Source organism: Cyprinodon variegatus, unplaced genomic scaffold, assembly GCF_000732505.1.
Source record: "Cyprinodon variegatus isolate N-32 unplaced genomic scaffold, C_variegatus-1.0 Scaffold680, whole genome shotgun sequence".
Lineage (NCBI taxonomy): Eukaryota > Metazoa > Chordata > Actinopteri > Cyprinodontiformes > Cyprinodontidae > Cyprinodon > Cyprinodon variegatus.
The window spans coordinates 15410-39881 of record NW_015151133.1 but is presented as its reverse complement, the minus strand read 5'-3'; the positions used below and the strand labels follow the sequence as shown (position 1 = coordinate 39881).

General features: G+C 36.0%; 1 protein-coding gene across 1 annotated transcript; it reads right to left on the bottom strand.

The window, feature by feature from the left end:
• Positions 1-2509: 2509 nt before the first annotated feature.
• LOC107097226 (sec1 family domain-containing protein 2-like) lies at positions 2510-24337 on the bottom strand (the record flags this gene model as incomplete). The annotated part of the gene is made up of 4 exons (XM_015394294.1): positions 2510-2836; positions 9244-9363; positions 15922-16056; positions 24155-24337. Coding segments are annotated over 4 exons (531 nt in total), but the record flags the coding sequence as incomplete, so codon positions are not given.
• Positions 24338-24472: the final 135 nt, after the last annotated feature.

Sequence of the window (24472 nt, the reverse complement as noted above, 5' to 3'; positions counted from 1 at the left end):
GAAAAGACGAGGAGAGGATCTCTCCTTCATTAGTTCTGAACCAGTCTGGGTGACGGAAACAGACCGATCAGTGGCAGCATCCACAGGGCAGCCTTTGTCCACCTCTTGGTGGAGAGCGGTCTCATGTCAGATGAGGTGTGAAACGAAGCAGGGAAAGAGGTTTATCTGCTCAGGAGGAGACCTGTGAGGACACGGGGAAGCCGATGGAGGCTGGCTGAGCCCACAGACTCTGCTTATCGGTTGATCTAAAGTGTAAATTCTGCTCTCCTGGCAACAGCTGAAGGACGGCTTATTTTTAGCTGGCCCATTGTGGTGGTTTCTATTCACAGCCACTACATGGCCCTGTTAGCGGGTTCCCATTCAGCAAATACTCTGGAGCTGAGCTCAGTAATGCCAACATCTGCAGTGTGTATAAATACGTGTATAGTTTTGTTTTGAACCTTAAGGATCATCACTGTACATGGCGGTGAGGTTTGGGTTGTAGCAGACGGGGTGTAGCATGCTTCGACTATGATCACTGATGCACTTTATGAAAACAAGTCCAAAGGACCTGTTATTTATTTGTTACAAGTTCACTTTGTAATAAAAATAAAATGATTTAAATATTACAGCTGTGTCCATATTTCATTTGTAAAAGAATCTTCAGCAGGTAAAAGAAGAAATATTGCTTATTTAATCAGATTCTGACTCCTGATGACGCATCGAAGAAAAGCTCGTCTGACCTTTGAATAGAGCTCCTCTGAAAGGCCTTGATAACTCGCAGCTATGAGTGGCATTAAGACAATGGAGCGACTGATACCCTGTTGATGAGTCAAGTCTGCTGCTAAACTTAAAACCCACTTAAGCACACAAGACAAAAAAATGGGGCTAATGCACAGATGAAGGATTTTTGCCCCTTAAAGCTAATGTTATGCAGATTTCTTTTTAGGGGAAGAACCAGTGTGAAAGGAGGAATCCAGAATTGTGTTTTTGTTAACAGAATGAGATCTTTAAAGTTTTACAGCTTCTTTAAAGGAAGTTATATTTATATTATAGTTAATCCCATAGACTGAATGTTAAAGGTAATCAAACAATATATATCTTAAACCAACTTTTAATCACAAGCCAATTGACTTTTAAAGACATTGTAATGTGTTGGTGCATTTGTATACCGTATATTAAATTACCAATCAGACCCAAACTTGACCTTTAAATCTTATTTTTTTTTTTGTTACAATAACCCAGAAATATTCCTCTAAACCTAGAAAATGTCCTGAAACATTTTAGACCCTTTTATTTAACTGGAAGGGCTCTTAACATTCAGTCATCTAATGTGTAGCCTGTTATTTTTTTCACTAATTATCTGCAGTGCAATAACCCAAATCAACTACTGTGTATTTCCTGAGCTCTCTACTGTGCAGATATTTAATATCTAAGGGAAACCTATTCCAGGACATAACTTTTTACTATATACACTCTTTTATATTGTATTTTTATCTTTAATGGCTTCCTGCTTTAACTCTTTTTACCCTATATAAGCTACTGGAACCAGAATGTCACTGAAGGACTAATCCCAAGGGATAAATAAATTTGAATCCAAGCCTTTAAGTTTTTGGTTTAAACTTTAAGTCTAAGTTTGAACTACAAAGGGACAAAGTCATACAGCTACTATGAAACAAGCGGTAACTTATTCTGTTCAATTCATTAAAATGTAAAGAGTTGTGATACAAAAAGAGCTACTAAATAATGGCACAGCAATGAAGAACATTCACATAATAGCTCCTGGAAAAGTTTTTAATAATCGTGCGTTTCTCTTTTCTTTTACAGAAAAAAAGAAGCACAACTATCTTGATTGTTGCTGGGGAAATCATTGGCTTTCCTCATGTTGCCCCACCCCCCTCCTGTTATGATATAACAATATAAAACAAAACAAAAACAGCTAAACTTGATGAAGGTTCATTAAAACATAAAATGCTTGACAAAAACAGATGCAATCTTGGATAAATTAATTTATCACCAATTTTAAAGAAAATGCAGGAATGGGGGGAGGTTAGCAAAGCCTATGCGACAGCTATACCTGCATGCACCCAGATCTGCATTAAAGGGATTTATGGGATTTAATATGACTAAATCCTGAAAAAAAAAAAAAAATCCTAATTGATAAATCTAAAAAGCTTTTTTACAGAATCGGCTGAAATGCATCCGTGGAAATGAAAAAAAGCCCCCTGTTGTTTTGCAGGATTGGATGTGGGTGACATCATGGAGCTTTAGCTCATGCATCTCAGTCATGTGGGAGAGAATGAAACCAATGAAGGAGGGAATCATCCGTGTAGGTGTGAGCGAAGAAATGGTCCAAACGTTTTGCTTAACATGAAGCTTTTGTCGTGATGTGAAGAGGTTATGATGCTGATATACAGAGGGTATTCTCTCACCTCCCCTTTCACACATTCACTCTGTCACTATTATAGTAAACTACATACTATATTTACAGTGCATGCAAATAAAAGGAAACACAGCAGGTTTTCTGTCTGGTAAATTACTTTATTGTTACAGATTTGATAAATTCATACATTTAGGTCATAAAACATCTGTTGTATAAAGCAAGGATTTTGTTCGCTGACATACAGGGCAGGAATGCTTTCTTTTTCTTTTTTAAATCTCGTAGCATTTCTGTAAAATGACGACGATTTGCGCTCCAAACCTGATTGTCCAAACGTGCGCTGCTCTGAACGCACAAGGCTGCGTTTGTTCCTCATGGCAACCCTCAGAAACTGATATCTGGGTGCAGTCTCTGGGTGCTGAACAACAGCTCAGGAATATCCGTCGGTCTTAGTAAGCGGGTGGAGAGAACCAGCACCTGGAGCAGAGCAAACACCATCATTAAGGTTGAAATATGCCAATGTGTGTAACTTATAATATACATGTAAAGGAGTGACAGAGACAATCCGCAGGAATTTAAACCCTCTAAATTAATCTCTCTTTGCAGGTGATGAAGCACACTGAGTAAGTTTGTCAATGCCCCTCTTTTCTCTTCCTTTCACCTTTTTTTTTTTTTTTTTGCAGTGTTGACATAACATGAATTATTCCCTATCATAATAAAGCTATAAAACTATGGTGAAAGCAGTAATGCTTCGCTTTTGAGAGTAAAAATTGGGCTCTTTCTGGCATTAAGACATCAATTCTATTGCCACATTGCAAGACAGGACACAGAAAATAAAGAAGAATATTGTATTACCATTCTATTACAAACATCACCTTTCATAGAGCAACCCTAACGAATGGAGCCCCCCATCGTCCCTCTGTGAGGTCTAGAAGTACAAGATCTATGTCCAGCCATTCAGCAAAGATGCCGCTACATGGCTGTACATCTTATTTTGGCATTTGACCAATTAGATGAGCCCTTGAATGATGTATTACCTACTGTAAATTAAGTTAAAAATTTGTTTTAATAAGTCAAGAAAAAAGATAAAAAGCTAATTGAAAAGTTAAAAAGTAAAGTTAAAAAGTTAGTAAGCCGTAAGCCTAGTTAACTATTATATTTAAGTATATAAACTAAAAAATATAAGCACCAGTATCTAAGGTTATGTTGTAGCAAAAAAAAAATGTGTTTCTTTCACTGTCAGAGGGTTTTTAATGAATTTCTTATAGAAGCACTTTTGTTATTTTTCCTAATATATTTGGGCAAGTTGGCGTTTCTTGTTATTACGTTGACATTCATTTTTGCCATCAAAATATCATTTTTTTTTTTATGTTACAAAGGTAATAAGTTCTTGTCCTGGATTCCAATAACACTATTGGCTTAAAATTTGATTTTAATATAGTGCCTTATAAAGGGTTAAATTAAATTAACATTTTTTTAAAAGGTAAATTCTTGACAGGGTTCAGACTTTACCAACAATTTCTTCTGTTTTTTTTCCCCCCCTTAGGCCTAAAGCAAATTTCTTAGAAGGTAACAGAAGTTTATCCGTTTCCTGGATCAGCTGTCAAGTTTTCGTCTGGGTCAAAAACATGAAATAATGTTGTTCATTTTTTTAAAACTGAAATGTTAAGCCCAATCGGATGTTTATTCTGACACGGCAGCCGTGACTTTTCAATGCATTGAAGGATGTGTGAGAAAAGCTTTGGGATTCATGGAAACCACCTGCGACTCAAGCTGGGCAGTTTAATTTCAATGTAAAGAAGCAGACCGCTCGCACTGACCTTTAACATTCACCTGTCAACACCGCAGGGGTCGAGGGGTTTACAATCAGAGCAGAGGTGTTAGGTCGAGGACGACCAACAACATAAAAAAAAAAGAAAGACTGAAACCTCAGCAACTGCTGAATAAACAAGAGGGAATTTGGGTGAAGGTTAAAGCTTTATTTTCTGTAGCTTTAATCACTTTTCCCTTATGTCAATTTGTAGTTGAGGCATTAAAACTTTGCTATAAATCATTTGTTTATCTCTGATCAAAATCAGTAAGGTGTTTCATTGCAGCCGCTTGGGGAACATACAGCAAACAAACGATGAAGATCTTTGTCCCTCTATACACTTTGGCATTGGCTTAAATTAGGCAAGAAGCATTTGGAAAACAAAGAATTAATCAAAAACCCAAACCTCAGAAACTTTATGAGTAACTGGTTAAAGAAGGAAAGTAACAAATGGTTATGCAAACTGAAGTTTAAGTTTCATTTTTCCTCTTTTTAAATCTAAGACATTTTTTAAGAATATCTTAAATCTTGTATAAAGTCTTTTATCTAGAACCTTTAACTGTATTTGCTTTTAGATAAAAGGCTACAATCCTATTAGAAACATCAAAAAATATTGCTTATTTAATTACTAATAAAATAATTATAAAAAGAAAAACCTAAAGGTCGAGGGAAAATCCTCTTCATTGATAATACACCATTTAGCAAGTGAAAAATAATAGAACTATATTAAAAATAAGTTGCTATTTTTTTAAAGCCATCTAGGTACCATTTCCTTCAATTGGGATAAAAAGCCAATAAATATTGAATATGTTTTAATCTTTCTGAATGTCTTTCAGTGTAGATGAAAGTAAATTCTCTGATCTAAAACTAAGGATTCACAGTTTAAAATCTTTCTTTTTTTATTTTTATATATTTTTTTTTATGTTGAAATCAATGACAGGATTGATTCATCCTACAAAAATAAAAGTAAACATGTGCATCATCTGCATAAATGTTTGATTTTTATTTATTTTTTAATTCCAGAATAAAAAGGAATGTTGTTTGTGAAACAAGCAGTTTTTAAAGCACCATCTAAACCATGAAAACACCTCTTTTAAAGATATGACTAACATCAAAATTAAATCTTAACCAGATCCTACCATCCGTCACAGGAGAACAACTAAGCTACAATTTCAATCTAACCATAAATCATGTGAGCTTAAAGATTGTTGAGAGCTTGTTCAGAACTATTATACTAAATATAAGATTTTATAAAAGTCTCTATAGTTACATCTTCTTTTATACAAATAGATATATTTAGAAGGCAAAGGTGTAGAAGGTGGCAGGTTAGGAAAACAAAGCAGGTGAAGTTTTAAATCACAGGCAAGGATTAAAATTCAAAGCTTGTGACAAAAGCACAAAATCAACAAACGAGAATCCAGCAGTTGGTTCAGGAGCAGAACATTTACAAAGCCTTCTGTGTGGATCTGAACAAAGGACAGATGTAGGATACACTGACAAAAAACATCAAGTTATCCAACGGGGAGGGGGTTAAGAGACTAGAAGCTGATGTGCAGGAGAAGCTAACAGCTAACAGGGTCACAGAGAAAATGGAAAAAAAAACAGCAGTGAGAAAAAAAATCTAATGGTGATTTCTCCGGCTTAAGTTTTAAAATGGATTATTTCCAGAATCAGGAATCAAGAATCTTTGTCATTTTATTGAGACATCTGTCTCACAATGAACACAGACAGAAATTAGAAGCACTTATGAAGAAGGAAATATAAGTATTACTATTAACTCATTATAAAGAATGTTTTTGTTTTAGCACATTTTTCAGAAGATATAAATACAACAAATGATATTAAGCAGGTAGCATTGTGTGAAATGGGCTGTTGGTCTATTTGACCGTCAGCAGGGAGGGTTAATGTCTTTCTAATCTTGTCGGTGTGTCTAAGAAGGGGTGTGTGTGTGTGTGTGTGTGTGTGTGTGTGAGTGTGTGTGAAGGTGAGATGGAGGGTGGGTCCCTGATTACAGAGAGACAATTGCCTTCACAGCTTTAGGAAATTAACTTTTATTTTTAAGTCAATAGAGGAGAGAAAACACCAGACAGGAGTTAGAGATGGTTAGGGTAGGATATGCCCAGCTTTGGAGATCTCATTGAGAACTGTTCAATTCATCATCCAGGACTGGAGAGACGATGAACAACTGCTAACCTGTGCAGTAACACATAACAACTACTGAGCAATCTCTAATTTCTTACTTATTTATAAGGTCTGTACATTTCTACAGTACAGGTGCAATAATCCAAGTCAACTACTGTGTAGTTTTCCATTAGTTCTCTACTGTGCAGATTTTTTATATCTAAGGGAAACGTATTCAATGACATTACAACTTTTTTAAAGCTCTTTTGTACTTTCTACATTTTTTTTTTATATTGTCTGTTCTATTTTTATTTTTAATGTCATCCTGGTTTAACTCTGCCCTTTGTACTCTGTATAAGCTACTGGAACCAGAAATTCCCTGAAGGAGTGATGCCAAGGAATAAATAAAGTTGAGTCTAAGTTTAAGTCTAACCTAGTTGGACATGTTTGCCCTAATTTACAAACCAAGCAAGGGTTTTATAATAGAAAAAAAAGGATGCCAGGACGTCGCAACTTTTGCTCGCTCAGAAGGAATGTATGAAAAAAAAAAAGGAAATTACAATAATTTTTATATATACTGTTTACTTAAACACAAACTGATTGTTGTTTGGTGATATTCCTGATGCTGAATATTTATGTGTTTAGTTTATTCCTGGTACTTTAAGCTTTCGTTTTTTTTTGTTTTGTTTCAAGATTAACTAAACAAAAACCGTTATAGACCTGATATTGTGGAGGGAGGCCTTACAAAGCATAAAGAGCTTCAACTATTTTGCTTGAAAATTAGAAGATTACCAGCCTTTAGATGGGCGACGCTGGTAGAAACATACACCAAAAAAATCGGAGAAGTTAGTTTCAGCAAAAGGTGGTCCTGCAAAGTATTCACTCATACATTGGTGCATATAAATGCAGGATCTTTTTTGTGTAAAACTTTGTGCATTCTTTTTAAAATCTGATTGGCCTGAATTCTTCTCCAAAGCCCTGTATTATTTCAGAAACAAATAGTGGTAATGAGAATCAGCCTGGGTCCTGACTGTGAACACGACCTAAGAAGGCAAGAAGTTCTTCTCTCAGGCCTCGCATGATAAGTAAAAACCATTCCTCTTCAGATAACGCAGTATAAGGAAAGCAGTGGCGGCTTTATAGAATCTAAAATATGAAACCTATTCTGGTTTGTTTAACTCTTCTGTTTACTACATATTTTTCCAAGCCTTAATTTGGACGTTTGATGTTTTCATTGGTAAAGCTCTTTATCTGGTGCTGTGTGCTGCTTGTTTACCTGGATGCAGAGCAACAATCAGATGAAGATAAAGTTTAAGACTGCAGTTTTACTTGGTTTATACCCTCCCATGGTGCTGTAGTTAGAATGAGGGCAGCAGTGCCGTTACACAACAGAGGAGCTCTGTTTCTGCTCAGCAGTGTTGCTTTAACTTCAGGTCAGCACCTAAAATTGGCTGTAATGGCAGAGTGAGCATGTCTGTGAGGAAGTTCTGCAGAAGCAGAACCCTCAGCCACATCTGGACAGCAGACACCAGCCACTGTGCGTTTACACGTAGACAGCGTGTTGCACATGAACCTGCTCTGGTTAGTGTGTGTGTGGCCCACTAGTTTACTGTATAATCTCATCTTTATTCAGCTCTCTTAATTACAACATGGACAGCTTTGATCGTTGTCAAGCCTTTCATTGCCTCTGGCCTAATTTTCAAAGCCATTTATTATAAAAACCCTACATTACCCCGTTTGATGTCCCTTTTTTTCCCTCCCTCTCCCTCCGCTCAACCAGAGAAGCTGCATGCATCTGCATGTTCTGTGTGGCGGTGTGGACTGCATATGTATAAGGCACTTAGACGGCCTTAAACAAACAGGCAGACATGTGAAAACTGCATCAATCCTTGGAAAGATCAGACAGGGCTCTAACCTTCACACCTGATCTCTGCCACCTGCGTAATTAGGTCAGGACTTACGACCCATCATGAATCAGAGTCTTTGCTTTTATTCTTCATGGCTAAAGCTAAAAGGTTAAATATCAATCTGCATCTAACTTGATATGAATATCAGTTAATGCTTTGCAGGGTTTGGGAAACTGTAAGCAGACCAGAGGAAGAAATAAACAAATTGACAAATGTGACTGGAACACTTCAAAAAATCAGACAAAAATAAAGTAATTGCATTTTTGCCATTTCTTTAAAACAGTAAGAAATAATCTAAAACATATTATTCATACAATTTGTTGTATTTTCTTATTTTTAGAACCTAATACATGTTAATTTTTTATCCTAACACAAATTCCAGTCCGACAGTCTTTACACATTTATTTAAAAAAGCCAATATTTAAGGTTTACTGTGAAATGTTTGTGCTAAAAAATAGGGTTAACAAAGTAAAAATACTTCATTACTTTACTGAAGTAGAAATTTTGGATATCTATACTTTACTGGAGTAATTATTTTTTAGAAACATTTTTACTTCTATCCCTCATATTTTTTTGCAATTATTTCTACTTTCAACTCGTTAAATTAAAAAAATAGACTCCATTTAAGCTATTTTTCATTATTGCCTGTTGGTATTTAAAAAAAAACCCCAAAAACACATCAAAATAATTAGTTTTATCCAGACAATTCCTGTATTTGTGGTTGGACTCGGTGCTGCACCAACTTGTTATTCTCCACATACTGAAATTAATAATTTTTCAAGATGTTAAAGTTAAATTTGACTCTTTTACCATTAGTTAAAACACTAAAAAGATTAAGTATAAGGAAGTCAGCATCCAGAATTTAGGAAACTGTTTTCCTTAATAGGTTAAATAGTTTTAAAGTAGATCTCCTTAAAATGTTTTCCTAAATTACTTTTATTTTATACTTTAAGTATTTTTTTAAACGGTACTTTTACACTTTTACTTGAGTAAAAAGCTTAAGTTGATGCTAAAAAACATGGTTTCTACCTCTTTAGCCTACTGACCTGTGTTCCTGGTTTGAGTGAGCTGACTGTATCTTTGATGAGGCGAAGCTCTGATGGCGTCACTCCACCGACCAGGAAGAGGAAGAGCAGAGGGTTGTCGCCTGGACGTGGACGGCTCACCTGGAAATCAGGGCACGTCGTTATACTGATTTCATTTTTTACAGCACTCTTTGTCAAACATCATCCTAAAGTTTTTATCACATTTAAATCAACCATCTGATTCTACTCATGTTTGCGTTTCTAACGGTGCAGCTGCTTGTAGTAAAACCATGAATGTAGGTGTTGTTTTCTGGATCCACACACTGGTGTCAGGATGGCTGACACGTGAAAATGGAAGCAGGTTGCTCACACCTGCTTTTCCTCGGATACAAATGTCCCACCATCCTGTGTGAGAGGGGCCTCCGACAGACCTTTTTACGGCATGTCATTTGGCAGCAGCAAAGTGGGAGGCTTATTGGTCGCTGGGTCATGAAGGTGTAGTTCTATTGGTTGGCTGGCAGCGGTCAGGACAAACCTCTAAGTGCTAACCAAGCAATCAGAGCGGCAGGGGGTGGACCTGTGGCAAGGGTGGCTGTCCACGTGAAGCGGCAGCCTGTGATGCGACATGTGGACTGAGGCGTGTCAGGGATGGTTTAACATGCTTCTGCAAAAAAAGGTGCGAGCGAATATTATTCAGGCTGATTCTGCTCGTGTTATGTTACCAATTTAAATTAACTAAGACATCAAGGGACATGCCTGCTCCATGTGAGAGCCCAACACAAGCAGTGTGCGCCTAAAGACACACACCATGAGCCATGTGTGCTGCCATGGGGCAAACAGAGGGAGGGGCCATGAGCACAGACATGATTTACAGTGTAAGAAATAAGGATGATGAGGCTCATCAAAACACCTAGCAAATAAATAAAAAAATCTTACACTTAAAGCTTACACTGCAAAAAATTTGCATTTTAATTATTTTTTTTTTTCTTGAACTAAGGAAGTAAGTGAGACACTTTGCCAAAGGAACAAGAAAATTAACATTTAAAATAAGAAAAAAACAACTGCATTGTCTTATTTCAAGTGCATATTATCTAATTATCTTATTTTAAGAGTAAAAATAGTAATTTCATTGGCAAATCATCTTATTTACCCAATCAAATTAATGGTAAATACACAGAATTAAAGAAATTTTTACTTATTTCTACATAGTTTTTCCAGTGTAATGTTAGGCTCTAAATGGATAACATGGAGAGCAAAACACATTTTCACATCAAGCTAAAAAAAAAGGACAAAAAATGACTTCAGATTATTTCCAAACTTGTTCTTTTAAGGGTAAAATTTAGCAAACTGTGTGGAAGGTTACCTCTGCATAAAAACAAACTATTAAAAGGTATACCGGTAGTAGAGGATGTTCTTTTTCCAGGTGGATCATAAAAATAAACGGTCCTCCTTATAGGCAATCATTCTGGTGATATGTTTATGTAAGGCCGTCCTAAGTGCTCGTCCCCATTTCCACTTACTGGTGGTGAGTCTTACAAAAAGGAGAAACTACAAATCTTCTTTTGGAAAGTGAGCTTGTATGAGCGATGCAAACAGCAACTTTTAAACAGGGTGTGCACGAGGAGAAATGTGCTTGTGCACGCTCTCGCACGCGTTCAATTGGACGATACCTCTCGGTGGAGACGGTGGGTGTTTTCAAAATTTTGCGAAAATCATCCGCTATACCTTTTACATTGATAAAATGTGAGGTTTTTTTTTCCAGCTGAAAAATAATGTTTTTGTATTCGTGCAAATCGTTCTTCAGACTCCTTTACAATAGTAATAAGAAAAAAAACAAACAATTTTTGATCAAATCAAAGACAACGACAGATGTTAATATAAATTATTATGAAAATGTATTCTTTTTATAATTTCTGATGTCTCTTTCTTAGATATTGGAAAAGGAAAAAAAATCCGTAAAGCAAACTTACTGTTAAATATATCATAGCACATCTGTTTAGCTTCTTTTTTGACATAAATTGCAATTATTTTATCATTTTTCCCGTTCACTTATCACAAGCTAGGTGTGTCCAGAAACAACCTTTTAATTTGTGATACGACACCAATATGGCAGCTTAGAGGATTCATTCTTTATACAAACTTTTTTCCTTATTTTATAGTGTGGAATGATAGAAAAGACCTGATCAAGGGATATTTTACAAACAGAGACCAATACTTAACATTAGATATAACAATTGACCTACAAACTTTAAATAAAAGTGGATAGAAGTTAAGTGTTTCTATGAGCTTCCTAATAAAGGAGATTTTAGAGGCAGGCTGATAAAGTATATTCCCATGTTAATTTTTTTGGCTGATATCGATCCAATTTCGGATATTAACATTGGATCGGGGCAGCCTTCTAACAAACATATTGGTATATTTTGCTCAGTAATTCATTCTTGGCATGACCTTAAATGCTCAGCTGTCCATTATTGTGAAACCTTACTGTTGCGTCTACTTCTAGCTCAGATGCATGGATCTGAGCTAGCTGCAACTCTCCTCTCTTTATTATGGTGGCAAAATCGGTTAAAATGTGTTTCTACCACCTGAGGGGCGGGATGAAAAAGTTAGCATCTTACCTTTGTTAATTGTGACCAGACAAATATTTTGAGGCTCTGACATTGCCTTTTTTTTTTTAAATTAACGGTTATATTTCAAATGTAATAATTTTACTGATCCCTTGTCTTTAAGGTTAGGATTCTTACTGCGATAGTTGAGTGAAGGGGGCACAATTAAGAGTCTCAGACAGATTTGTCTGAGACCTGGTCCTTCTTTATACAAAGCAACAGTGCTACCATCATTTCCCATAATGCAGTGCTCCTTGATAATTTCTCATTTCAAACTAACTCGAGGGTTGAACTCCTATCTTATAAAGGCTCTTTAACCTATTCAATTCAATTCAATTCAATTCAGTTTATTTATATAGCGCCAAATTCACAACACATGTCATCTCAAGGCACTTTACAGTTCAACCAGATCATACAGTCAAATTGATACAAAGTTTTCTATCTAAGGAAAACCAGTTGATTGCATTGACTCATTGACTCAAATACAATCCCCCACACTAAGCATGCTTGTAGCGACAGTGGAGAGGAAAAACTCCCTTTTAACAGGAAGAAACCTCCAGCAGAACCAGGCTCAGTGTGAGCGGCCATCTGCCGAGGCCGACTGGGGTTCAAGGAGACAGAAGCAGAGATACAAAAAGCAGCTGTAAAAGGCGGCCCCGTCCAGGAAACACACAGACAGGCAGACGAGCTCCAAGGCAGCTCCCATGCCAGAGGACGAAGAGAGCACATCCACTCAGTCACGGTCATAAATTATTTAAGCTCACATACAGAAATATAATAGTAGCTTACAATAGCTTTTATGCTCCTCGTATTTTTTTTATTATTACATACCACCTAAAAAACATCCCATCATGCTGTGGGATGTTTATTTAGAACAGGGGAGCTGGTCGGAGTTGAAAGGATGCTGAACAGATCAAACACCTTCATACATAAAAAAGGCTCAAATTCCAGCCCATCATAATGACTTTATGTTACGACCAGAAAATGATCAGGGATGTAAATTTAATTACAAACTGCAGATAGTTTTTTTTTTCTTGTAGGACAGACCCCCATGTTAGTAAGTTGCTGTTATCTTTTAGATCAGTTATTGTTCCTTTCAATGGCAGGTTTTCAGGTTTAAAATGAGGCCCCACCTCCTGGTAAAGGCCCAAATGCCTCTCCTCTTTATTTCTCTGTGATCATATGACACCATCAATAACGTTAGTGTCCAAACAGCCGATTGGACGACGTCCCATTTTTTTAAAAGTCATTTATACAAACCTACTATGGAGGAGTTGGACTGAAGCAGCGGGAGCGACTCTTGGACAAGTGGGACTCTGTTTCAACAAAGACTAAACATGGCACACCAGACACACAAACAAGCGTGGTCACAGACAGTTGGAGGGGCTCTCCTGAGCAACACTGCACAGGCCTTCAGCTCAGACAGCAGGGTCCAGTCCTATAGCCTATAAACCATGTTAACGGCGGGTTCTTTGGTTAAAAATAGAGATTTTATAGTGGTGTTTTATTGCCTAAAAAGGGTTCACGCCTCAAGTTCTGGTTTATAACTTTATTCTTTTTGAGTTATCCTTTTTTTAGGCAACGTTTCTTAATAAGTGCTAAACTAGGCCAAGGTTCCTGTATTCACAAGCATAATTGTTAACCTGAGTTGTTTTTCCTTCAGCGACTGTTATGATGTTGAAGGCTGTATGACTCAAATCAACCTTCGCAAGGATCTTTTCTCTAACAAAAAACGTATTTATTCTCTTAAAAAGAATAACTAAACTCTTTAAAGTAAACTTTTATATAAGAGACTAATTTGCAGAACCTTACAAAGATATTTCACCCCTTTCAAACGTGTTTTATTGGGCCTTGCTGTGATAAACCAAGACAAAGGGAGAATAACAGATACTGACCTTATTGCATTTGAATGTTTCTTAAATTAAAATTAACTTTTGAAAATAACTTAAGCAGGTATTAAGCATACTTTTTACTAAGCACACATTTTGATTGAGTCCACATGTGTTTAACACACATGTGGACTTACTGGTATAGTATTTTTTTAAATAATGAGGCAGAAACCTTTTCTACTTTTAAAAAAATCTCTTGAAAATGAGATTTACCTGGTTAAATAAAGGAAAAAAATAAAATAAAATAAACTGTTATTTTCTGCAGGAAGTTGCTTACACGGATTTTAATTTAGAGTATCAGAGTTAAAGGGATTGATACTAACTTACACCACAGCATCTACTACTTCCTTCTTCAAACCTTTGTCCTGCTCTGTGTTTGTCTGAAGCCTGATACTAAATACCTTTCTAAGCTATTGAATGTGGAAGAAATAAAACCCTTTTAAGTGGAACACTGACATGATCCCCTGTCCATGTTTGGAGGTGAATAAGGTGTATATAAAAAGCATGTATTCATCAATGTGCACCAACTGGTTTGGATTAAAAGCCAGAATTCGAGGGCTTTTTTTTCCCCAGTGGGGAGGCCCATCTAGAGCAGCATTTTTGAAAAAGGAGCAGCTGGGACTCCATGTGGAGACACGTGGCTGTTGGTCCTAAAACCTGTGTTCTGTGCTTTTCCTCCTTCTTAAGGTGTTTACAAATCCAGTTAGAATAAAACATGACATGTTTTTAATAATACATGGAGTTGCATGTAGTGTCCTAAACAGTGGTGGAGTCTTCTCGTATACCAAAAACCAATCGAATTTATGCCAAGTTATCACACCAGTTTATCTATATGAATGCCAAAAAAAAAAAACACACTATAAAAACACTTTTTAAAAACAAAACATAATTTCATTTACAGGTTTACTTTTTGTACATATATCTAGCCCTTCTGAGCCTTTATGAAGGCAAATCTGTGTTTTGCATGGTCCAATATTGTGTCACAAACGTAAAAAAAAATGTAACAGTTTAATACTGAAAAAGCTGTTAGTCAGCTTTATATTTTTTTTTATGTATAAAAACTATTTATTTTCTGAGAACGTGTATGTTTAAGCAACTATGCAAATTAAGAAACTTCTATAAAAAGTACACTATATTAGGTTATTTTCCACGAGAATCCCAGATTGTTCATTCTTCTCTGCCTTTTCTAAAAAGTGCTTTAAATCAGTCCTATCTGTCTTTATCCGTGATGCATCAGATCCTGACGTTTGAAAAAGGAGGCAGAGGGTCAAGTCAGCAGAATAAAACATTAGCCTTGCTGCATGCAGTTAGCCAAGCATTGTAGCTAAACCAGGTCCTGGAAAAAGAGCGAGTGAACCGTCTCCATCTGTCTTTTGGACTGCTGATTAATTTTGATGTTAGCCTGATCAGCCTAAACTCTTTCCCCTCCAGCTTCTATTGGTAGGTTTGCTTTAAGGGATTTCACCTCTGCGACTCGACCTGTCAATCAGCTGCACCATGATCTGCTAACAGTTCCTGTTAGCTCAGGGCGCACATAAGAGGTGCGCCCTGAGCTCTCCTATACCTTTTGCATTGCAGAGGAGGTACTGCGCATGTACACTTTTTAACGAGAGTCAATGGGCAAATAATTTTGCACCCTAGGGGGAAGAATTTGTATGTTTTTGTCAATCAAGGTCAATTGGTGGGTGGGGCGGCGTCCTGGCACGCTCTTATGACCAGCCGCCACTGATCCTAGACCTGTTTGGTAGATGGCATGTATAACATCAACACTGGCCTTTTTTCTGATAATTTTTTTGTAAAGGTTACTGAAAGAAATTTCCCAAACCTTCTACCAACAAGGCTATTTTTTGTTAATGATTTCATTGTGGGGGTCATAAAGCAGGGTTGTTTATGTGGACTTAACTGATAGCATGACAGAGTTTGTGTTTTTGCACATAAAGATAAATAAATCTGTTGTATGCAATTTGAAATGAACATAAAGACAAACTAAAGGATGAGTAAAACAAAATATAAAATATCTATCCTTTTTAGGGTAGATATTTTACCCCACTTCCTACAGTAAAAGATGAGAGAAAAACTAACCCAAAAACCAGGATTGTTTTCTTCGTGGAGAATAAAATAGATTTCTATTCTATTCTATTCTAGAAAACCCTGGTTGCTGTGAAAGTTGTTGGAGTGAAAGCATAACTTCTTATATATCTAACCTTCATAAACATGCTGAATCCGGTCTTCAGCAGGTCTGTGAGGCCTCCTGACATGTGTTCGATGTCGGGGCATTCGGGTCGGTCTGGTTGGAAAACTTCCTCCAGGATCTGTCGCAGGAACGGACGGTATGTGGCCTGAAAAAACATGGGAGGACGGTTACTGATCAAAACAATGGTGGGGACAGCACTTCTAGTACTAAAATTCAAAACCAACTCTCTGTGTATAATTAATATGAATACTTAGTTTTTCCTTGACTGTGTCCTCCTATTACCCCTCCCAGTGTTGTATAAAACGTCTCCCAACAGAGTTATAAACAGCTCATCTCAGCCAAACAGCCTGTTGACTTATGAGTCACTTCAGGAAGAGGAGCTTAAACACCTCTGCAGCCAAGACAGAAAAATCCATTAAATGTGGCTAAAAACAGCCTGTTGACCAATTATGAGTGGGTGGTGAAGCGGATAAATCAAGCTAAGAATCACTTTGAAAAAATAAATAAATTAATATTTGTTTATTTTCATTTTAGCCAGATGTAAAAAGATATTCCCATTTTTCTTTAATTTAGGATGCATCTCATCAAACTTGAGAGCAACAAAACCTACCATTAGCAGAAATAACCAACAATAAACTTCCCACTGCTTTAAAAAGCATTTTAACATGTACAATAACATCCACTGTAGGTTAACTACTACCATATGAGGCAATAAGATGTGTCTGGAACCAAAGATCAAGACTTTGGTTTTTTATTTAAAGACAAAAACACAGTTTTCTTGACAAAAAAGACGGTTCCCCTAAAAGGGAGAATCTTCTATGCTAAAGGGATGTATGGTTATTAAGAGATATTGGCAGTTAAAAAAAAAAGAAAAAATACTGTTACCTAAATAACCCATAAATCTGCCCACAAAGCATATTTTTTCTGTCATATTCAGTCATCCTTGGTTTATCAAAACCACCTGATTTCTCATTTAATTCAACCCAACAGAAAAAAAAACAAGAGCTTACATAAACACACGCCCTTGATAAAGCAGGAGCTCAGAAATATCTTCTAATATTTTGAATAGGTAGGTAAAAAAAAGAAAAAACCCTCACAACTAACAAGGACTTTTTTCCCCCAGCTGCACAGGCTGAAATATGCCATTTATAACTCTTAGCTGATGGACCAAGAATTCAAAGCAGTTTTTTTTTTATGGAAGTGAAGTTTTGCTGTATCAGAGAACAATAAAGACCCAGATAAGACTTGGCAGAGCTCGCTATGGCAGAAGTCTGTGCAGATGCTGGTCTGGAACGCTGGATACGTTCTTATTCTCCCTGAGGCTAAAGCATGGTGACATGGCAGTTTATTTATTCATTTTCAAAATCGAGGTGAAAATGAGCACATTTATTAATATGATTAATAAAACAAACTCACCTACAGATCAAAAGTTGCATAACTGTTTATATACGTGTTGAGGTTTCCACTAATATCCTCTTTCTGTTTGTTTACCCACCTCCCACTACAACGAGCAGCCAAATGAGGATTTTTGAAATCATACAGCCTAATGGGTCAGTGTGCAAAAATGAACCTCGACGTAAACAAAGTGATGACTCACTGCATGCAGATTAAACCTGTGGTCACTCACCTTTCTATTTTCATCTGTTTTCACAAAGCTACAGTAAAAGCAGTTCAATTAAACTACCGCCTCAAACACCCACAGAACAAAAGCAACATGGGGATTACTCATATCACCATGACACGGCCTAAATATTCCTCAGCAAACACAAGCATGCATGTAAAAACAGGCTGCTTGAAATAAGAGTATCAAGTATCCGTTGAAATACTTTTAATGGTTAATGGTATCTGTTGGAGGGAAAAAAAAAAAGTTTCATAACCAAATAATCCCACTTTGACACAAAAAAAGTATCAGGCTGGGATGTTGCAGTGAATAAAATAATCAGCAGTTTTGTTTTTATTTGTTCCCTAAAAATGGGTTGCATATAACGCGTCCCTTTTTTTTTCCAGATTAAAGGTACATGTTTTGGAGTATGTGGGTTAGTTTGCTGCGAGGTTCAGCAGCTTCAAAAAGGTCAGGATGTCCACGTCATTCGTGACGAATTTATCAACAAAGCAATGAGGAACAACAAATTTCAGGATCTCAATTTATCTGTGGGGCGTTCTGGAAAAACCAGTGAATGTCACAAAGACCCCAACTACTTGGTAATGGGCCATAATAATGTGGCGGATCAGTAGAGACTGGGTTCTCTTATGTAAGTCCCATCTCTGTGCTCTTAGAGCCTAACTGGGGCTCTTACACCAGCAGGGAAATTAAACCTCCTCTCTCTGGAGACCTCAGTTTATTGGTTCAGGCTCATTCTGCCACAGGTTTGACCACTTGCAGCTAATTTAAGTTCTCCTTTTCTTGGAACAGCTTTCAATTTCTGCACTCTGCTGGCATGAACAGTTATTACTTGAATTACAGGAGCATAATTAATGCAAGCAGAGGAGCTGTCATGTGTCTGTTAATGTTGTCGGTTTTTTCAGAAGTCTTTCTAATCATTAATATTCATACTTATTCAAAATAAAGCACTAATCACCTCATACACAGACTCTCATGATTTGAAATTGCTTTAACACACACAGCGTATCAGCCAATCATGTTGCAGCAGCTTGATACATTTAAGCATCTAAACGAAGGGAAGATGACTCGTTAAAGCTCAAACCATGAATCTGATTCAGGATGAAAGAGGACGTAGGAGTGGCTAAACATTTTACGAACTGCTGACCTGAAAAAAAAACTTTGATTTGATGAGGCTGAAAAAAAAATTTAAAACTTAAAAAATGATGCGTGATCCTCTGAGAAATGACTTAAGCTTCAACATTTACGGTCAGGTTAAAATGTAATCTAGATACGAAGAAAACATAGACCCATCCTTCCCTATAAGTCTGCTGGTAAAGTAGAATGGAGGAGGCAGCTGTTGGGCTTCTTTCTACCAAAATGAGCATCATTTAAACTCTCCAGTCCACAGAGTTTTACTGACCACAGACTAACCACCTTGTAACAGAAACCTCCTGAAGGATAATACTACATGTCACAAATCCCAAGTCATCTCAAACTGATTTCTTAAAGCTGACAATGAGTCCATTGTTCTCCAGTGGCTTCCCAGTTAGCAGAGCTCACTCCGACAGACATGTTTAGGATGTATTGGAGTGAGCCAGTCTCACACTGCAAGCGACGCCTCTTCAAGGAGCATCTCCTATCCTAACTCTTACCCATAGCTCTGTTCCCCTTTATTACTCTTTCCACCTTCCCTCTATCTTTTTGCTGTCACCACTGATTCTGATTAGGGATTTTTCCTTTAGAGAACTTTTTGTCATATTGATGATAACTATGAAATTGTGTCTACTTTGTAAGTCGCTTTCGATAAAAGCATCTACTAAATGCATAAACATAAAACAATCTAGAAACAAGTAAAAATGTCTTAAATTTATGTATTTAGTGTATTTAGCCTTAATTTGAGTGGGTAAATAAGATGAGTTGCCAATGGAATTAGTATTTTTACTTTTAAATTAAGATAATTAGATTATATTGGGGCCACAGTGGCGTCAGTTGAAGGAGCCCTGGAACTGGAGGGTGGTCAGTTCAAGCCCCGGTGTTATGGTGTCCTTGGGCAAGACACATGACCCTTGTTGCGTAGTAATGGTGATTTGAGGGACTGGTGGCGCCAATGTACGGCAGCCTTGCTTCTGTCAGTGAGCCCCAGGGCAGCTGTGGTTACACTGTAGTTTACCACCATCAGTTTGTGAATGACTGAATGCAGTGAAAAGAACTTTGGTCAAGTCCTCTGACATGAAAAAGCGCTATAAGTATAGGTCCTTTACTATAATAAGCACCTGAAGACAATAAGACAATGCACATTTTCTTTTTTTTCTATTTTAAATGTAAAGTGTCTTGTACCATTGGGAAAGAGTCAAATTTATCTCCTCAATTCAAGAAAAAAAAAATGCACTTAGATTTAGATTTCAATTTTTTGCAGTGCATCATGGAAGTTCAGGACACAATTCTGCAGCAAATGGAAGATGAAATCCTGTCAATATGGACCATATGGAAATATTTCTCACATCAGGGATGGGATATCATGGCATTCATTATTTTTATAAGCAAAAAGCTGGTAAAGAGAGGAGTTATATATATTATACAAAGATAAACTAACATATTATGCAAAAAAAAAAAAAAAAATCAAACTCAATGTATGGTGGAAAAAGTTGATATTTATGTTGTTTTTTTCACTGTTGGTTTCATGTTAGCAGCAATAATGTGAATATTTATTAAAATCAAAATATTTCATCAATTAAACTACTGTGTGTCATTTAGTAATGCAGTCAATGGCAGGCCTTGCCATTTCTGGACCCTAGGAGAACTTTTGTTAAGGAGCCCTTCTACTAGTCTGCCTTAATATCCCAGTAGGTTCAAAGAAATACTGTGAACCAGACAGTAGAGCAACATTTTACTGTAGAACCATCTGCTTGCCTCCACAACCAAATAATCAGAGGCTGAGCCGATAGCAATCATGACAAAGATGCGTATTTATCTGGACAGAGCTGTCAATCAATAGCTATCCCAGCATGCATAATAAAAAACAAAAACAAAAAAACCCCCCAACATTTTACTGAAGGAAAAAATAAAGCTCTACATCTTTCTAGTTTTTGCTAATTCTAGTGAACTACAACTATTTTTAAACTCAGAGAAACAGAAACTGGTAGAGAATACATTTTGTTGAATTTTCAAAGGTCCAAAAAGCACTTTTATTAATTCAATTCTGAGAGCTTTCCATACATTTAATAAACATTCATTATATGACTGAATAAGTTCCTTCTCTTATGAACTTTTTCTGCTTCACAGCCGTCTTTCCAGCTCTTCATTCCATTTATGAATAAACTGTTTTCCTTTGACCTGCCAACATTTTAAATAAATCATATTACTACATAGTCTGGTGTTTTGCAATGGACATGTGAACCATTTGCAAATTATTTAACCTGAAAAACTTTCTGTAGAGAAAAAGGCATTGATTTGTGGGGTTTGAAATATAACAGAGCTTTATTCTGGCCTTTTCTTGGACCCTCAGCCTCTTTTTTTTTTTTTTTTTTTTTTTTTTAGATATGTGTATTTCTTACTCTGAGTAAAACACTTTAGTAAGTTTTGTTTATATAATTTTTACATACTAATATTGCTCAAAATTAAGCAGTAAACAAACCAAAGGCACATTTTTATTGTATAACAAATAATAATAATAAAAAAACGTATCTGATTGCTTTTAAATGGAAGTAGTTAAATCTTGTGTAATTTTAAAGGCTCAGTGCATAATTTTACAAAACATTTTAAATCTTCCTTTATGTCATACAAACACTGTTTTTTTCCTTTTTTTTTTTATCTTTTTCACCAATAAACTTATTTTTGACAATTAATTAAAAGTGTGACCTTGATTATGCCTTTTTAAACAGCATACAGTGACCAACTTACAAAACATCATGACACTGAAAACACCCTTGACTCCCTTGAGGTGAGATGCTCCTTAACTTTTACTGAAATAAAACAAGCACTCCACTAACAGAGCAACTTGACTCAGCCTGCCCCTAAATAACCTTTAAAAAAGGATTCCAGGAAAATGGAACCTTAGTGTATAAAGAAAAGCTGAATCTGACAGTCATCTGGATCAACTAATATCCACCTTAGTGAACTCCAGCTGGGTTAGCTGATGGATTTCTGATGTTTCTTGAAAACCTGCGGTAGCTGGCAGATGTCATGCTGTTTTCCTTTTACATGAAGTTATTTCCATAATTCCACCAAAATACAAATAAACAGATCTGTTCTAACAAAGTTACTGTGGCTCATTTGCATATATAAGATGCTGGTCTATAATTTGAAATAGGTTTATTGTTTTTCCTTGTCTTAAGTACGGTAAAAAGAAACACTGGGATTGCATTGTGCAGTTTAGTGATAATATTTTTGTATTAATAGACAATATAATCAATTATATTCTCTTTCCATGGCAAGTTCTGTATGTTTGCAAAAATAAACATAAAAGGGCATAGTGGCGTTAAACACATGTAACGTAAAAGACAAAAAAACATTTGATCACGATGAAGCTTATTGACACCAGCTGTCCACTCTGATAGTGCTATTTAGAATAAATTTATCTACAGTCTTTCCAAGTTCTGATGCCAAGCGAATCCTTCTTGCAGCCTCCCAAAAGAACAGTAAGGAAAAAGAAATGTTGCCAAACACCAACCGGGACATGATGATGATTAATTAAAATAAAAAGTCATAGGTTAAAAAATTTTCATTTGAATGAGGGCAAATTTTATGCAATCAGATGCTATTTCACCAGTAATTACACCATTGATAAGCTCTGGATTCTGATCTTTAGTAGTCTGCATTCCCTCCACATTATATAGAGCAGTCAATCAATCTATCCATCTATTAATTTTTTTGGAATTATTTGTATCAGTATAAGTAAGGACTTTTACTTCAGCATCCATCTAATCTGCAGCAACATCTGCATTTTCTGTACATCTGTATCTAAAGTGATCGATGAGTTTTCATCATTATTTTCATAACTCCACTGAAAGGTGCTAACTAGTTTAGCCTATTACCTCCTTGATTATCTTGTTTGCATAAGCACAATATCATACCTTTCAAACCTTAAAGGAAACACACACCAAGGGCTTTATTTACTAAAAAATCTAGCAAATGTAAAACTTAATAAAAAATTACAAAACATGTGCAAGCCTGATATGGTAATATTTCAGAAAATATTGTCTGCAACCAGATTGACCTACTGTGAATAAAAAAAATAAAAAAATTCTGTGACTATGCCGCTTTAAAACTCTACCTTACTTCAAGTTTCTCTTTCACATGAAACTTAACAAATTGATACATCCCTTTAAAAAATTTTCTTGAAATCTAGACATTCGCAGCAATATTTTTGCAATAGTTTTGTCCAAAAAGTAAATCAGGTGGAATCATATTAATATTGTAAAGTTTCCATTTTGACCCAATTCTGTGTATTACTTAGTACAACAAAACAGAAAAAAGGCTATAATCCTATTTAAAACTGAAATATTAAAACTAAATAAAATTTATTTCAAATTTATTTGTTAAAATTGCACAACAAATTAACAACAAATTGAAATAAAAATAAAACATAGTGATCTAAAAAGCTTGAGAACTATAAAGGGTTTGTAAAAAGAAGGAACATTGTTGAAAATGTTGGATCCCGGATAAGCCCCCAAAAGTTGGTAGTACAAAATCTCGATGTAAATCCATCTTGACCTCAAATAAGCATTCAATTATATAAATTATCTATTTTAACCCTTGCCCAATGCTGCATTTCATTTTTTTTCTATGTTTTTCCATAAAATGTTAAGAATTTAGCTAGAATTCACTAACCTTAACAAGCAGTTATTTGACTTTGCAAGCAATCTAAAAACAGTTTAACATGCAGCGCTGAATAACTATGGCTAAAAATGATTTGAGTGGCAGTTTTAGATTAAGTAGTAGAGCTTCACATTGCAATACAGAGATAAAAAAAAAAAAAAAAAACTTAACCCCACACTGCTCCCCGGGCACCGCACAATGGCAGCCACCGCTCCCCAAGGAGATGGGTTTGATGTGAACTTTGTTATTCTGTACTTGTGACAGTGTAATGACAATAAAAAGCTGAGGGTAAAATTACTGGATGCAACGCTTGCTACTATATTGTATTCTTGAATGATGCGAATAATAGATTTAGCCTTTTGGATTTCCACTACCTTTGATGAATATACTGAATGTATATTTTATGTGGTTGAGATGATAAAGCAAAGGGTGTTGGGGATAAGAAAAATAAATAAAGATAAAAACAACAAGTAGCAACAAGATCACACTTACACTGCAAAAAATGCTAATCTAAATAAGTAAATCTTTCTTAAAATAAGGACATTTTTTCTTGAATTAACCAGGTAATTTTTGTCAATGAAATAAGACAAAATACATTTGAAATAGGAAAAAAAAACACTGTATTGTTTCATTTCAAGTCTATAACATTTAATTGTCTTATGTGAAGTATAAAAATACTCATTCTATTGGCAGATCGTCTTATATACCTACTTAAAGTAAGGTGAATACAAGTATTTTAAGAAAGTTCTACTAGTTTTTGCAGTGAAAATAGCACGCATTACTGCAATCCCAAAATAATGAGAGAAAAAGAATCATCTCTGACCTGGTGGACTCCATCACTTGCAGTGTAAACAGACCGCAGCTGCTTGAGGTGGTCTCTCATGTGGCTTAAACCGCGGAGGGTCTCAAACATCTTCTCCACTGCAGAATGGGCTCTTTCTGTGCTCAGCTCATCTGGGGTTGCACAGCCTGAGGCACAAAATAGAACAGCAGAATTTATCCCAAACTCATACAGAGTTTTAGATTAAAAAAATCAATAAGAATCTGTGGGAAAAATTAAAGTGTGAAAGTTTGTAAATCAAAAATCTAGGTAAATCAAAATCATTTAGCGTTACTTTAAAAATGGCTGTAGGAAAAAAAG